This window comes from Coloeus monedula, assembly GCF_965178545.1.
Source record: "Coloeus monedula genome assembly, chromosome: 12".
Taxonomy (NCBI): Eukaryota; Metazoa; Chordata; class Aves; order Passeriformes; family Corvidae; genus Coloeus; species Coloeus monedula.
Window position 1 is genome coordinate 4,053,050 of NC_138792.1, and position 12,870 is coordinate 4,065,919.

The window sequence follows — 12,870 nt, forward strand, 5'->3', positions numbered from 1 at the left end:
CACAGCCTGGGTGAGTGTGACCTTGGGTGCTGCGTGGGAGTTGTGGTAGGGGGGGACCAGCATGGAGTTTTCCCTTGGGCTTTCCCCTGGGGACAATGTGTGCGTGCATCCCACAGGGACCCTGGAGCACGCCAGTCAGATCATGCTGTGCCAGGAGCAGCTCTGTGTCCCCAAGTCTCTTTCAAACTGAGAGACAGTAGGTTTAGATTAGATACTAGGAAATAATTCTGCCCTGTGAGGTTGGGGAGGCCCTGGCACAGGCTGCCCAGAGAAGCTGTGGCTGCCCCATCCATGGAAGTGTCCAAGGCAAGGCTGCAGGGAGCGCTGAGCAACCTGGTCTGGTGGAAGGTGTCCCTGCCCATGGCAGGGGGATTGGAAATGGATGAGCTTTGAGGTCCCTTCCAACCCAGGCCATTCTGTGGTTCTATTCCTGCAGCATTTCCCCAGGTGAGCGCCCTGTGGTACCCTGTGGGTGAGGAGACATGGGGCTGTACACCAACAGGTGCCGTCTTCCAAGGCAGCTGCTGCTGCTTCTTCGATGCAACATTTGTACACCCACGTGTTGAAAACAGAGCCCACGTGGGCAGGTGTGCCTCTAAATTTATATACCTGGGAAATACACCGCGCTCATGAGCACTGCACGCTCCGGTTTGCAGAGTCCCCTCCTCGCCCTGCACCCCCAGGGGCACCCTGGCACAGACAGCTGAGCTGGCAGCTGATTATGAAGAGATTATAAAGAGGTATCAACTAAGCCTCTCTGCTAGAAAGGCCAGCAGCCTCAGGCTGGAGGTGTCACACGCAAAGGCTCCTCTGCTCCTGTGCATTTTCTCTTTTTAATGTTTTTTGCCTTTATCTTGCATCAGCTCAAGAGCTTTACTAAGCCCCGGAGCACGGAGAGGGAGCCTAGAAAATGCAGGGGTGGAGGGGGACTCCGTGAGGCTGTGTTTGTCACCTCCCATAAGCAGGTTCCTGCACAGCTTTTGTCAAGGCTGGTGACAGTATTGGGGGCTTGATGGGACCGTCCCTGCTGCCATGCAGGCGAGCTTGTGGGCCAGTTCTGTCACAGCTTGGGGGGCTCTCTTACCAATATTGTACTGCCAGAAGTGCTCCAGTGTTTGCCACCTGCTCTCTCCCTGGATGGGCTGGCAGGGCTGTGGGTTGCTGGAGCTGCTGGGTGAGCTTTGAGTCCAGCTCATGCTCCCTCTGCACCCAGGGGCTGTCACGCAGCCGTCTGGGCTGGGGATGCTGTTATCTCTCCTGCTGTCCTGCCTCCTCTGCCATTCCTTCCCTCAGGTCCCTTCCCTGCCCTGCTCTGTGCTGTGCTGGGTGGAGATAGAAGTCCAAGCCATCCACTGAGGAAATTGCTCCCTGTAAATCCACAGTGAAAGTCCTGGGATTCCTGAAGGCCCAGAGGAAAGTGCTTGATTGGATTTTCAATCCTCTCTGCCAGCTGTGGGAGAGGAGGGCTGACAGCCTCCCTGAATCTTCCTCACTGATGCCTGGGAGGGGATGCAGGCTGTGCCTGCTTGCTAATGGAATGTAAAGGATGTGTAAATCTCCTGCCTTATTTAACTCCCCCCTGAACTTTATATGCAGCGATAAATTTCTCCTCCTGCGAATCTGCTGGAGCAAGGTGGGCCTCGGGTGCCTGGTGCCCACGCAGGTGTGGGGGGAGCCATTCTGCTGCTGCTGGAGAGGAGCTGCTGTGCCATGCAGCAGCCAGACCCTGTCCCTGAGGAACACGAGGCTCTGGGGACACGCTGTGTGCACCTGGGGGCTCAAGCTGACCGTGCCAGCATGAGAGGTGCAGGAGCACCTGGGATTGGTGTAATCCCCTTCCTCCCCACGGGGCCAGGGGTGTTTGCCTCCAGTGCCACCAGAAAGCAAAGTTAGTAAAACACAGAGGTTTCCTGAGTTAAAACTGTAGCAGTAACAGGCAGGCTGAGAGTGGCCAGGCTGTGGTGGGGAACTGGTATCACTCCAAGCCCCCATCATGCAGCTGAGCATCGCACAAATAACGGAGAAAAATGCTGCAAATCTTATTCTGTTGCTCCTTATCTCTGATTAATCCTCTTATGTGTTCATCTCATTTTATCCCAGTGTTGACTGTCTGTTTATTGTATTTCTGTAGTCCTCACAAAGACAAAAATCCCTCCGAGTCTTGCCCAGCTGGGCAAGGGGGGGTTCCTGCCTTGCTGGCACCAGTGGAGCACCATAGAGGAGAGGACCAAGGTAACCTACCCATGGTCACCAGAGCAGATGCTGGCAGAGGAGGGGCTGGAAAATCTCCCAGGCCCTCGATTAGTGCCCAGCTGCTTGGACATCCCCAAATGTAAAGAAAGATAACCTAAAAGAACTGTCCCGTGGTGTGGCTTTGCAGCCCGTGCTCAGGGCATGCTCTCAATGCCCGAGAGGAGACAGGCTTTCCTCTTCACACCCCTCTCTCACTGCAAGCAGATTCGTTAGAGCCCTGCAAGGGAAGCCCTGCCTGTCTCAAGTCCCTGTTCTCCAGCTCAGGCTCTCTCAGTTTTGCCAGCAGCCCCGTGATCCTCTCCTTGCTGCTGGGTGAGTCAGGAGCACGAGCCTTCTGGGCCTGATCCTGTTGCTAAAGGATTTTGCTTTGATCCTTTTCTCCAGCTGGGGAGATCAAAAATCCTTTAAACAGCCAAAAATCGTAGGGAAGACTGGAGGAGAAATTTTTTACCTGAGTGGGAGCCTCTGGTTCAAACAATTTGGTGGAGGAGGATGGTGTTTGTAACAGCATAAAACAAGTTGGAGGAGAATGGTGTTTGTAACGTGGTGAAAACCTGCACCAGTGAGGGAACCTGCTGTCTTCAGGGGGCATTCAGACAGGTTCCACAGCACCCCAGCCTGTCCCCAGTTTGTGCAGGCATGGCCAGGCTGTGTGAGTGAACAACCTGGAGGTTGTCATCGTCTCACACTCAGCATCCTTCACTCCTGCAGGTGCTGAGTGATTGCCCTGGAACCCGAGGGCCTCCTGAAGGCATCCAGTGGCACACTCAGGCATGTGCAACTGGGGTCCCATCTCTGCCACACTCATGGGCACCTCGGGCAGCCCACGCACATGAACTGTGCCAGCAAGGTGGGCTCAGGTCCTCTCTCCTGCTGCACATTGATCAGATGACTCTTGGTTTAAATTCTCCCAAGATCTGGCAAGCTATAGCACGGGAACTGTGGAGGCTTCTGGCTTTAGTAGCTGCAAATTGCTTTTCAAACCCAATTGAATTTCCAGCCTCCCCAGCATCCTGTGGCAGGGAGCTCCTGGGATTAGCTGGCTCCTGTGTGCAAAGCACTGCCTTTCCCATGCATCAAACCTCATTCCACAGGTGCCTCCCAGTTCTCATGCAATGCCAGCCCCCTGCCCAGTGTCAGGCTGGTTTCAGGGACCATCACGGTCCCTCTGCTCCTTTCTAGCCTGGACATCCCAAGTCTTAGCTGGGGAAGGCAATGTCTGTGAGTGTTTTTGTGTGGAAGGTGGCATGCAGGCTGAGCTTCAGATTCTCCGTGGCGCATCTGGCCGTGTCTCACAGGGCTTGTTCCAGGACAGTCTCTCCCTGTGCAGAAGCTGTTTTTCCTGGTGACCTGAGCGTGGCTGGAGATTGTGGTGACACACAGGGTCTTTGCTAGCCATGCTTACACTGTATTTTCTGCAATAGGCATCATTACTTTGAGAATTTTTGGGCCCTTCTTGCCCCCCAGCACCTTGTTGAGCTGGCCAAGGGGGCAATAAGCCTGTCTCTGCCACCCCCAGGATATAACAGGTGCTGGATTTCCAGCTAGCCCCCAACCCTCCTGGCCCCTCTGCCTGTGTTTATCTCTAGGTGAGATGCCAGGACCATTTAAAAAGCTGCAGGCTGAGCAGCAGAAGGCTGCAGCTGCTGCCCGGTGCCAGGCTGCGGCTGCTGTTTCGTTATTTACAGCTGCCTTTGGCCGCTCATGAGCTTCTCCAGCAGCTCTGCTGGACACTGCTCACTGTCTGCTTGTCCCTGCACTGAAAGCCAGGGGTATTTGGGCCCTCAAACGGGTGCCATCTGGCACCCCACCTTTGTACCAGCAGCATTCCTGCCTCACCTGCCAGCTCAGGACAGAGCCAGCACCAGCAGCAGAGCTAACCCCTTTGAGGAGCTCTGCTGATTTTAAACTGCTTCCCAATATTGACAGCAAATCCAAGCTGGAGCACAGGGGGTGAAGTCGTGGGCCATATGGCAGAGCCATGTGCAGGCTGCACTCTCCAGGCTGGGTCCATGAAGGACTTCGCCCATGAAGGCCAGGGTTATTCTGCTGCCTTTAGTGTTGGTCTCAGCCAGGCTGGCACCCCTCAGTCCAGCTTTCCTCGCTTCAGTCAGCTGTTAACACTACCAGGGCAGGGGCAGCCTTCCCAGGTTGTCAGGCTCCGTGTGACCGAGCAGCTCCTCAGTGCTCTGGAAGTGCAGCATCTGTTTGCCTGTGCTGGGGACGTCTGACACGTAAACCTGGGCCAAATAGCATCTTCCAAGGTGACCAGATGCCTGCTGGGTGCTGGGTGCAGATGCAGGGCTGATGGAGCAGAGATGCACATCGTGGTGGGTCCCGTGCCAGCCAGCTTTGCCTGCTCTGCTTTTGTCCCCGCTGTTGGTCCCCACGCGCCCTGGCAGCTCCACGGCTCCATCTGAGATGGAGACCGGGGTGTGAGGCTGGAGCTGCCATATGCTCCCCATAAAAACACTTCTTGGCCCGTTCCCCGGCGTTTCCTGCCGCTGCCACACGTGCTCAGGATCCCACATGCCTCACAAGCCGTTCACCAACTGCAGCCTGGCAGATGGAGGAGCCGGGCATGGTTTTGCAGTAGGAGAGGCAGGAATCCACGGGCTCTGTTTGTTCTTGGGTTGTTCACGGCAGCAGACGAAGTGGGAGGAGAGCTGGCACCCACCCCTGCAAACTGCCCCTCTGCAGAAGGGGCAAGACCTTCCCATACCCACTCCCCATCCTGGAGCTGAGCTGTGAGCCCATCTTCAGCTGCAGAAAGTGTTTTCACCTGGTGCCACACTGTTTAAAGGCAGTTGGAAATGGTGTGAGTGTCCTGGGTAGATGGAGACCATCATTCCTCCCAGGCAGGTGGTACTGGTTTGTTTTGGTGGCAGATGGCCAGTCAGCATTAAGAGCAAAGGCAGAAAATCAGTCCTCAGAGGGAGCAGAGATTTATTGCAGTAGGAAATTAAAAATGTATGCATCAGCTTATGGAGCAGCTCCTGTTCTGCCTTTGTCTGTTTGGGGGGGATGAGGCTCCGTGTTCAGCGCTGCTCCGTGGCAGGGAGGTCTGAAGGTGCTCAGCAAGCTGAAGGCACATCCCTTGGCAGTGTATCATGATGGGCAGTGACTGGACAGAGCTGATGTCTCTCTTACCTTGGGTGGCAGAGTGTGACCAGATCAGTGTCAGCTCTGAGCACAGCAGATGAGTGTCCAAGCCTCAGCAGTGGGATATCTTCTTGCCATGTCAGTTGAGATGCCATGAAGAGCCAGGTGCTCCCACAGGGGTATGTCTGTGGTGGGCTCCTGCTGCTGCTGGGCACAGAGGGGTTTCTCCTGATGAGTCCTTTCACTTTGTGCTGAGCTGTTTTCCAGTGACTTTGTGCCTCGGTGGCATTGTGCCATGGTGGTCCCCGAGGGGATGCAGAGCAGGCTCTGGGGCTAAGGGTGGGCAGCAGGCAGGGTGGGGACATGGACATAAACAGCCACCTGCTCCCTGCAGTGGGATGGGGTCAGTGCTGCTCTGTGCCCACCAAGGGGGTGGTGGGTGTTCCCCGAGCACTGTGGCCCCAGGGTGAGGCTGGGTTTGGGTGCTGTTGATGGCACGGAGCTGCTGAGCTCCAGGGGTTGTTTCATAGCCTCAGCTCCCTGCTGTGAGAGCTTTGCAGCCCAGTGCACCTCTCTGCCCAGAAATTAAAAGAAAAAACGCAAAAGAATCAGGCTCCAGGGAAGTGATGGCTCCTGGGGTGCAGCCAATTACCAGAGTTAGGGAGAGAGTTACCTTACCCCGCGCTGCTGCTGGTTTTCTCTGACCTCTCGCTCTGGTCCAGGGTGAGCACACGTTATTCCCCAAGCCTGGCATGGGAGAGCTGCCGCAGGAAGGATGTTCAGAGCCTCAGCGTGGAGAAGGCATGTTGTACCTGCTGCTGAGCATATTACTGCTGCTCCAGCAGTGGATAAGTCCTGCTTACGAGGACACTCGTCCTCTTTTATTTAATTTCCTGGTAATGCTTCTGCAGCGTCCAAGTCTTATCAGGAGAGGAGCAGCTTAAGAGCCCGGTAAAGGAGTTTTTATTGTCAGTATCCATCTCTTTATTCCCCTCTTCCCTTTGACGCTGGATGGCAGGCTGGTTGTGGCTGAAGTGAGGTGTGCTTTCTTTTCCTTTTGTCTGTTAAAGCTGCCGAGATTTCCCGGCCAACCAATTCTGATGGTAATTGGGCTGCTGTCCCTGGTCCCTGGGCGGTCACCGGCTGTGGCTCAGCCGCGGGTTCCGAGGGGAGGAGTGAGGGTGACCCCGACTCCCAGACTGTACACAGAAGGACAGATCTGGGCACGCACCAGCCCTGACTGGGCAGCTCTGGTCTGGGACTCGCCATCCACTTTGCTGTGACTTGGTGAGCAAACCCCTGCCTCTGTTTCCCCAGAGCCATCGCACTGAGCTCAGCCCCATCTCTGAGGCATCCTCGCGTTCATCTGCTGCGGGGGCTCGTGGATTTGGGGGGGCTGGAATGGCTGTGGGCAGCAGGGGTGCGATGAAATAGGAGTGTCCCCTGGGAAGCCAGCAGCTCGGTGACTGCTGTCTCGTGGCAGCCAGCTCTGTCTCCGCGTTCTCCCTGGCCGTGCCGGGCGTGTGGAGACGCAGTGCTGCATTCAGCCGCCTTTTCAGCTGCACACAGTGGCCTTGGATAACGTTTGTTTGAGAAAATTGGTTGAGTCGTGTGATTCCTTTTGTTGTAGTTGTTACTGTTGTTCTTTTAAATGCTCATGGGAGTAGCAGAGCAGCTAATGAGGCGGCGCAGAGACAGTCGCTGGGGAGATGGTCTCGCCTGTGCTTCCCTGCAGCTGCATTCTCCTGGTGATGGAGCTGGCTGTGCTCCTGCTGGGAGCGCTGGTGGGTGCGGCATTCCTGTGCTCAAAAGGACCCTTCTGCTCCTCACCAGTTCCCTTCCCCAGGCCTCAGTGTTTTCTTCTCCAGCCATGTGCTGCTGCGTGAGGGAGGGGAAAGCCACGAGCACCCATCCAGCTGGGCTCTGGGAATGGGTCACCTGGCTGCGGTGACATCCCATCACCACAGAACACAGCTCACCCATGGCCAGTGCTGTATCCCTGACCCTGGGCAGACTCACCTGGTGCTCAGAGCTCTCCTGGCTCCCATGGCAGACATGGCATCCTCCTTTAGAGGATTTTGGGTGGTTACCTGGGGATCAGGCTCAGCACAGTGATGTCCTCAAGCCCCAAGATGTGTGTACTGGTGTGGAGCTGCCAGGAGCTCCTGTCCTCTTCCAGCCCCACGTGCTGTCCCTCTTGGCTCTGCAGCAGGTGACAAAAGTGGCACTGGGAGCAGGTGGGAGTGTCAGAAATGCAGACAGATAGCATTAGATGGATGATGCATCAAATCCTAAACTGATAAGAGATGGAACCATTAGTGTGTTGTCAAAAGGCCGGGAAGGATCTCTTTTAAAGAGACTAAATAGTCTGGACAGGAACAAGCAATGAGCAGCACAGAAACAACAGCACGTTCACCACTTTGCTTTTCTGGCTGGGCTGTGTGTGCTGCCATCTGTGCTGTGCTCCATGGCCACCCCGTGGTGCTGGGATTGCTCCCCCAAAGCAGGCTCACAGCCCTGCCCAGCAGCCTGGAGCCACGGCTGGCATTGCTCTGGGATGCCAAGGGCAGCTTTGACACGATCTTGCCCTGGGCTGGATCTCCGCATTTTCTGGTTGCCTCGACTCCAAGGAGTCCCTGGGCTGATGGTGCAGATTTGGTTGTACTGGCACAGCTGAGCCTGCCTTAATCCCAGTTTTTAGACTGGCTAAACTTGTTTTCACTCTATCTCTGATGTTGTTCAGCTGTGCTACACAGCACGAATAAGCCAGCGCTTGAGTTTGCTGTTAAAGCCCTGCAGAACAGCAGAGAGAGCTCTCTGGCTGTGCCAGGGCTGCTGAGGGTCTCCCCTGACCCTCATGGCGGTGCCATCCCTCAGGGAATGGCCAGAGCCACACCACCAGTAATTCATCCCACACAGATCTCCCATCTAATGAAGTGCAGTGCTGGGGCAGGGATGGGACAGCGAGGTGCTGGGAGAGGATGGGGTGATTTACCCTCGTGTGGCATCTCCGTGGATGTCCCCCTGCCTGAGCTGCTGGTGCTGTGGCAGGGACAGGCACTGAGCAGCACCGCTCTGAACGGGAGGACGGGGCCGTGCCTGTCCCAGGAGAGGACTGGGAGTGCTGGGAGCACTGCAGGGAGAGTGGGGCTGCCCTCCAGGTCCCCGAGGGCTCAGTGTGACGGTCAGGGCTGCGTGTTTGGGTGCATTACAGCCTGTCCCTGTGATTCCAGCGCAGCCATGTGATGCCGGAGGAGCGCGGTGGCGATGATATGGAATGTGGGCAGCTGCCTTCGGACACGCTCCGACAGGTGACGGTCCAGCGCCACCCCCTCTACGGATTCGGCTTTGTGGCTGGCAGCGAGAGGCCAGTGGTGGTGCGGTCAGTGGCAGCAGGTAGGGTGTGGGGGTGCTCCTGGACACAGCTGCAGTGTGCCGGGAAATGCAGTGGCACTTCCCCCTGGTGGGACCCCTCCCTGGGCTCCTGTCCTCTCCTGTCCCCTCTGGTGGGCCTGCAGGGTGTCCTCTACAGCCACGTACGTGGGCAAATGCTTTGGGGGTGCTTGGGACCCTCCTGCTTCCCCTCCACCCCACAGCTCCGGGATGCCTGGGTTGGCCCTGACCCTCTCTCCTGGCAGGCGGCCCCTCTGAGGATAAACTCCTGCCAGGAGACCAGATCTTGGCCATCAACGATGAGGATGTGAGTGAAGCCCCCAGAGAGAGAGTCATCGAGCTTGTCAGGTGAGGACAACACTTGTCCCTCATCGCCTCTGGGGAGGGGCTCATGCCAGGCTGCTGTGCCTGTACCAAAGCCTTGGGGTGTCAGTGCACACCCATGTCACCAGTGGTCACTGCTGGGGTGGGGAATTCTCAGCCTGAGCAGGGGAAGCGCCTTGGAGCAAGTGCCACAGCCATTCCCAGCTGGCCAAGAAGTGGGAAAGTATCCACAGCCATGTTGTCAAGCACCCCAAGGAGCCCACAAAGGTCCCGGCCACCACTGGGCTGGGAAGGGTGGGATGTGCTCTCAGTAGCCAGTTGCACGTGTTGAGGTCCATCACCATAAGGTCCCATCCATCTTCATCTCTCCTTTCTGTCACAGGAAGGCCAAGGACTTCATCATCCTCACGGTCCTGCACACCCACCAGGTGAGACTGGCAGGGCTATGGCCAGCTCCAGGGGAGCCAGGACAGGGGTGAAAAGGCCTTTTGGAGACCGAAGCGGGGTCCCTGGAGACCCCAGGAGACCACTCAGGCAGCTCAACTGATTTGTGACCCCTGTCCCACCAGCCCATGGCTCTTCCAAGCTGTCGGCTCTGAGAGCTGCCCTGGCCCCTCGGGGTCAGTGGGCGTGCAGCCATCTCCCTGTCCTTGTCACCAGGAGGGAGGGAGGCAAAATCCCCCCAAAGCCATGCGGTTTGCTGAGGGCGTCACATGTGTCTGATGGAGTAACCCATCGTGCCAGACGTGGCAGGGAGGGGCAGCTGCTGGCTCGGGAGTCCCTGGGGAGCTGGGAGGGCCGGGCTGCAGGTGGGCTGGAGGTGCTGCTGGTGCACTGGGGCTCGGTGCCTGTGGCCCTGGGGCAGAGTGAACTCTCACACCAGAGGCACCCTTTGTGCTTCGCCGAGTCCTTTGATGTCGGGGAAGGAGAGAAGTGTGAGAGCTCCCGTGTGCTCCTCTCTTCTCTGGGAAGGAGATGCCCCCACCCAGCGCTGCCACGCTCCAAAAAAGCTTTTTTCCTCCTGGTCTGGGACGGCCGCCAGCCAGGACAGGCGGCTCAGCTGGTGCTGGCACCCTCAGACACACGCAGCTCTGTGGCACGACTGTCTCTGTGCTGGAGTGTGTGCAGGCACTGCCACCAGAACATCCTGCAGGGATGCCCGGGGTCCTGCCATCTCCCTGTGGCTGCAAACCCACATCCAAGGGGTTCATCTCTCCCATCCAACCGGTGCCAGCGCCTCCAAGCAAGACCTGGCTGACATCTGCTGCAGCTCGGCCTGCACAGCGGTGCCAGGCACAGGTCCTCACTGGGGTGCAGCCTCCCTGTCACACTGATGCTGCTGGTGTGACTTCAGGGGCTGCTGCTCATCATTCTGGCCCTGCCTGCAGCGCTGTGTAACCACAGCCAAGGGGATTTGCTTTCCACCCTCCCCATTTCGTGGTTTGCTGCCCACTCCCCATCATCACGCTGGCTCCAGAGGGGTTTCCTCTGGGCCCCATGTCTGGCTTTCCCCACACCACAGCTCTGAGGGCAGGCAGGTGATTTACCCAGTGCTCTCTTTCCAGTCTCCCAAATCTGCTTTCATCAGCGCAGCCAAGAAGGCGAAGCTAAGGTCCAACCCGGCCAAAGTCCGATTTTCAGAGCAGGTGACAGTCGGCGAGACAGACCCAGTAAGTCCTGCCCTGCCTTCCTCCATGCTTCACTCCCCTGAGGTGTCCCCAGGGCCATGGGGTGTGAGGTGGTTGGGGCCCACAGGACTCCTCTCTTCCCTGCTTTGGGCTCTGCAGGTGAGAGCAGCTGTCTGGCCTGGGGAGCCCCACAGGGCAGATGCCCTTGGGCACAGTCAATGTGTTGGGTCACTGCTGGGGAGACTTTCTGTGATCCTCCCCTGTCCCTCTGATGGAGCCCCAAAAACTGGCCTTAGAAACCTGGTCTCAACTGAGTCCCCCTGCGCACCCGGGGAAGGCATCCAGGCAATGCCAGTGCCTGCCCTAAGGAAGGTCTGTGGCTTCCAGCCCGATGCCAAAGGCTTTGGAGTGCCTGTATTTGGGGCAGGGTGACCAGGGCACAGCTGCATGGCTGTGGAAGCTGAAGAGTTCCAGCCCAGTGCCTTTATCTCTTAATTGCAGAAAGGTTTTATTAACAACAAAACAAAATTGAGAAAAAAACCCTGTAAAGCACTTCTAGCACGTTCTATTTTTAAGCAAAATCAATTAGGTAATTATCTGATTGAAATGCTTCTCACTAAATAAAATCAGCCTTCTCCCCAACTTCCTGCTGAGGGGATGTGCAGGGTTGAGGGGGGATAGGTTCGGGGTAAGGGTCAGGAAAGGGGGATCAGCTCTGAGCCACCCCAGCCATACCTCCCCTCTGGGACACCAGCTGGGGAGCAGGACAGGCTGCCAGGCATGGGCACTGGGATGTGCTGGACAGAGCAGGATGCTCTGTTCCCGCTGCAGCTGCTGGGAGCCGAGGAGGTGAATCTGTCAGGCAGCTTTGGATTGCCTGAGCTCTGTGCTTCTTGATGGCTCAACAGAATGCTGGGTTTTCAGGGGAAATGTGCCTCTTAGCACAAAAGCCCAGAGCAGCAGAGGATGCCACGAGTGCTCCATCACTGACACTCATTCTCTCTGCCCACCTTCCCTCCATCTCTCCGTGCCCCCCACCCTCCTCACCTCCCCCTTTGCTGGCCCCACATGCCAGGACATGTTGAAGAAAGAAGCTCTCCTCCTCATTCCCAACGTGCTGAAGGTTTTCCTGGAGAACGGGCAGATCAAATCCTTCACGTTCGATGGCCGAACCACTGTGAAGGTGAGCCCCTGCACTCCCCCCAAGGCACCGTGGCACTCCTCTCCTCCCACCTGCCCAATCCATTTTTCCTCTCCTGCTTCCCGTGCACGAACACCACAGCAGCCCTGGGCTGGCTGCGAGCCGCTCTGGCATGATGGATGGCCCGTCTGCCTCCCCAGGCAGCACGCTTTGCAGCTGGCAGGGATCGGGGTTTGCTGGCTCTCTCCCTTCTCCTGACTTCTCTCCTTGCTCTGAGCCTGCCCTCCAGCCAGGGTGGATGCTCCTGTGAGTCCCCCTGTGAGGACCAGCTCCCTGCAGCCCCCCTCGGCACCACCATGGTGTTACCCGAGGCGCTGGGGGCCTGGCTGCTGGTCACCTCCCACTGCAAGGGCACTGGGTACCATCCCGTGGTTCCTCTCAGCACTGCTGGGCCTCATCCCAGCACTGCCCTGGTTGCCAGGGAGAGGTGGGCTCTCAGTGAGGTCCCAGCTCCCCCTCGGGAAGCAGCCAGTGCCTCGCACCCAAGCCTGTCCGTGGCGTTTGCAGGACGTGATGGTGACATTGCAGGACCGCCTGTCCCTGAGACACATCGAGCACTTTGCCCTGGTCCTGGAGTATTCCAGCCCGGAGCAGAGCCACCGCTTCCTGCTGCTCCAGGACAAGCAGCCGCTGGCCCACGTGAGCTGTGGGGTGTGGGAGGGTGTTGGGATGGCCATGGTGAGGGGCTGGGCACAGAGAGCCTCCTCTTCCCCCAGTGTGGGGCTTGGCTGGGGTTGTGCTGTGGGGTGGCACAGCCTCTCCTTGCCTCTGGCATGGTCCTGCAGGCTCAGGGGTGAAAAGGGTGGCCAAAGAGGGAAACAATCAGGGTTTTACCCATTGCACACTGACAGCACCATGGAGCTGCTCTATGCTCCAACCTGGGCAGCTGCAGACAGCACTCATGAGCATCCTTGGCTGGGAGATCCAGGAAGGTGGTGCTGCGCAGAACCAGGGATAAAATGGGGATCA

General features: G+C 57.5%; 1 protein-coding gene across 1 annotated transcript in view; it reads left to right on the forward strand.

The window, feature by feature from the left end:
* Positions 1–5,088: 5,088 nt before the first annotated feature.
* FRMPD3 (FERM and PDZ domain containing 3) overlaps positions 5,089–12,870 on the forward strand; it is a gene marked incomplete at both ends in the record, with an annotated part of 30,987 nt that continues 23,205 nt past the window's right edge. The window contains 7 exons of the mRNA XM_082289632.1: positions 5,089–5,207; positions 8,594–8,751; positions 8,994–9,096; positions 9,455–9,500; positions 10,638–10,742; positions 11,776–11,883; positions 12,409–12,540. Of these exons, the coding sequence (XP_082145758.1) occupies positions 5,089–5,207; positions 8,594–8,751; positions 8,994–9,096; positions 9,455–9,500; positions 10,638–10,742; positions 11,776–11,883; positions 12,409–12,540 (771 nt within the window). The remainder of the gene's footprint in view (positions 5,208–8,593; positions 8,752–8,993; positions 9,097–9,454; positions 9,501–10,637; positions 10,743–11,775; positions 11,884–12,408; positions 12,541–12,870) is intronic.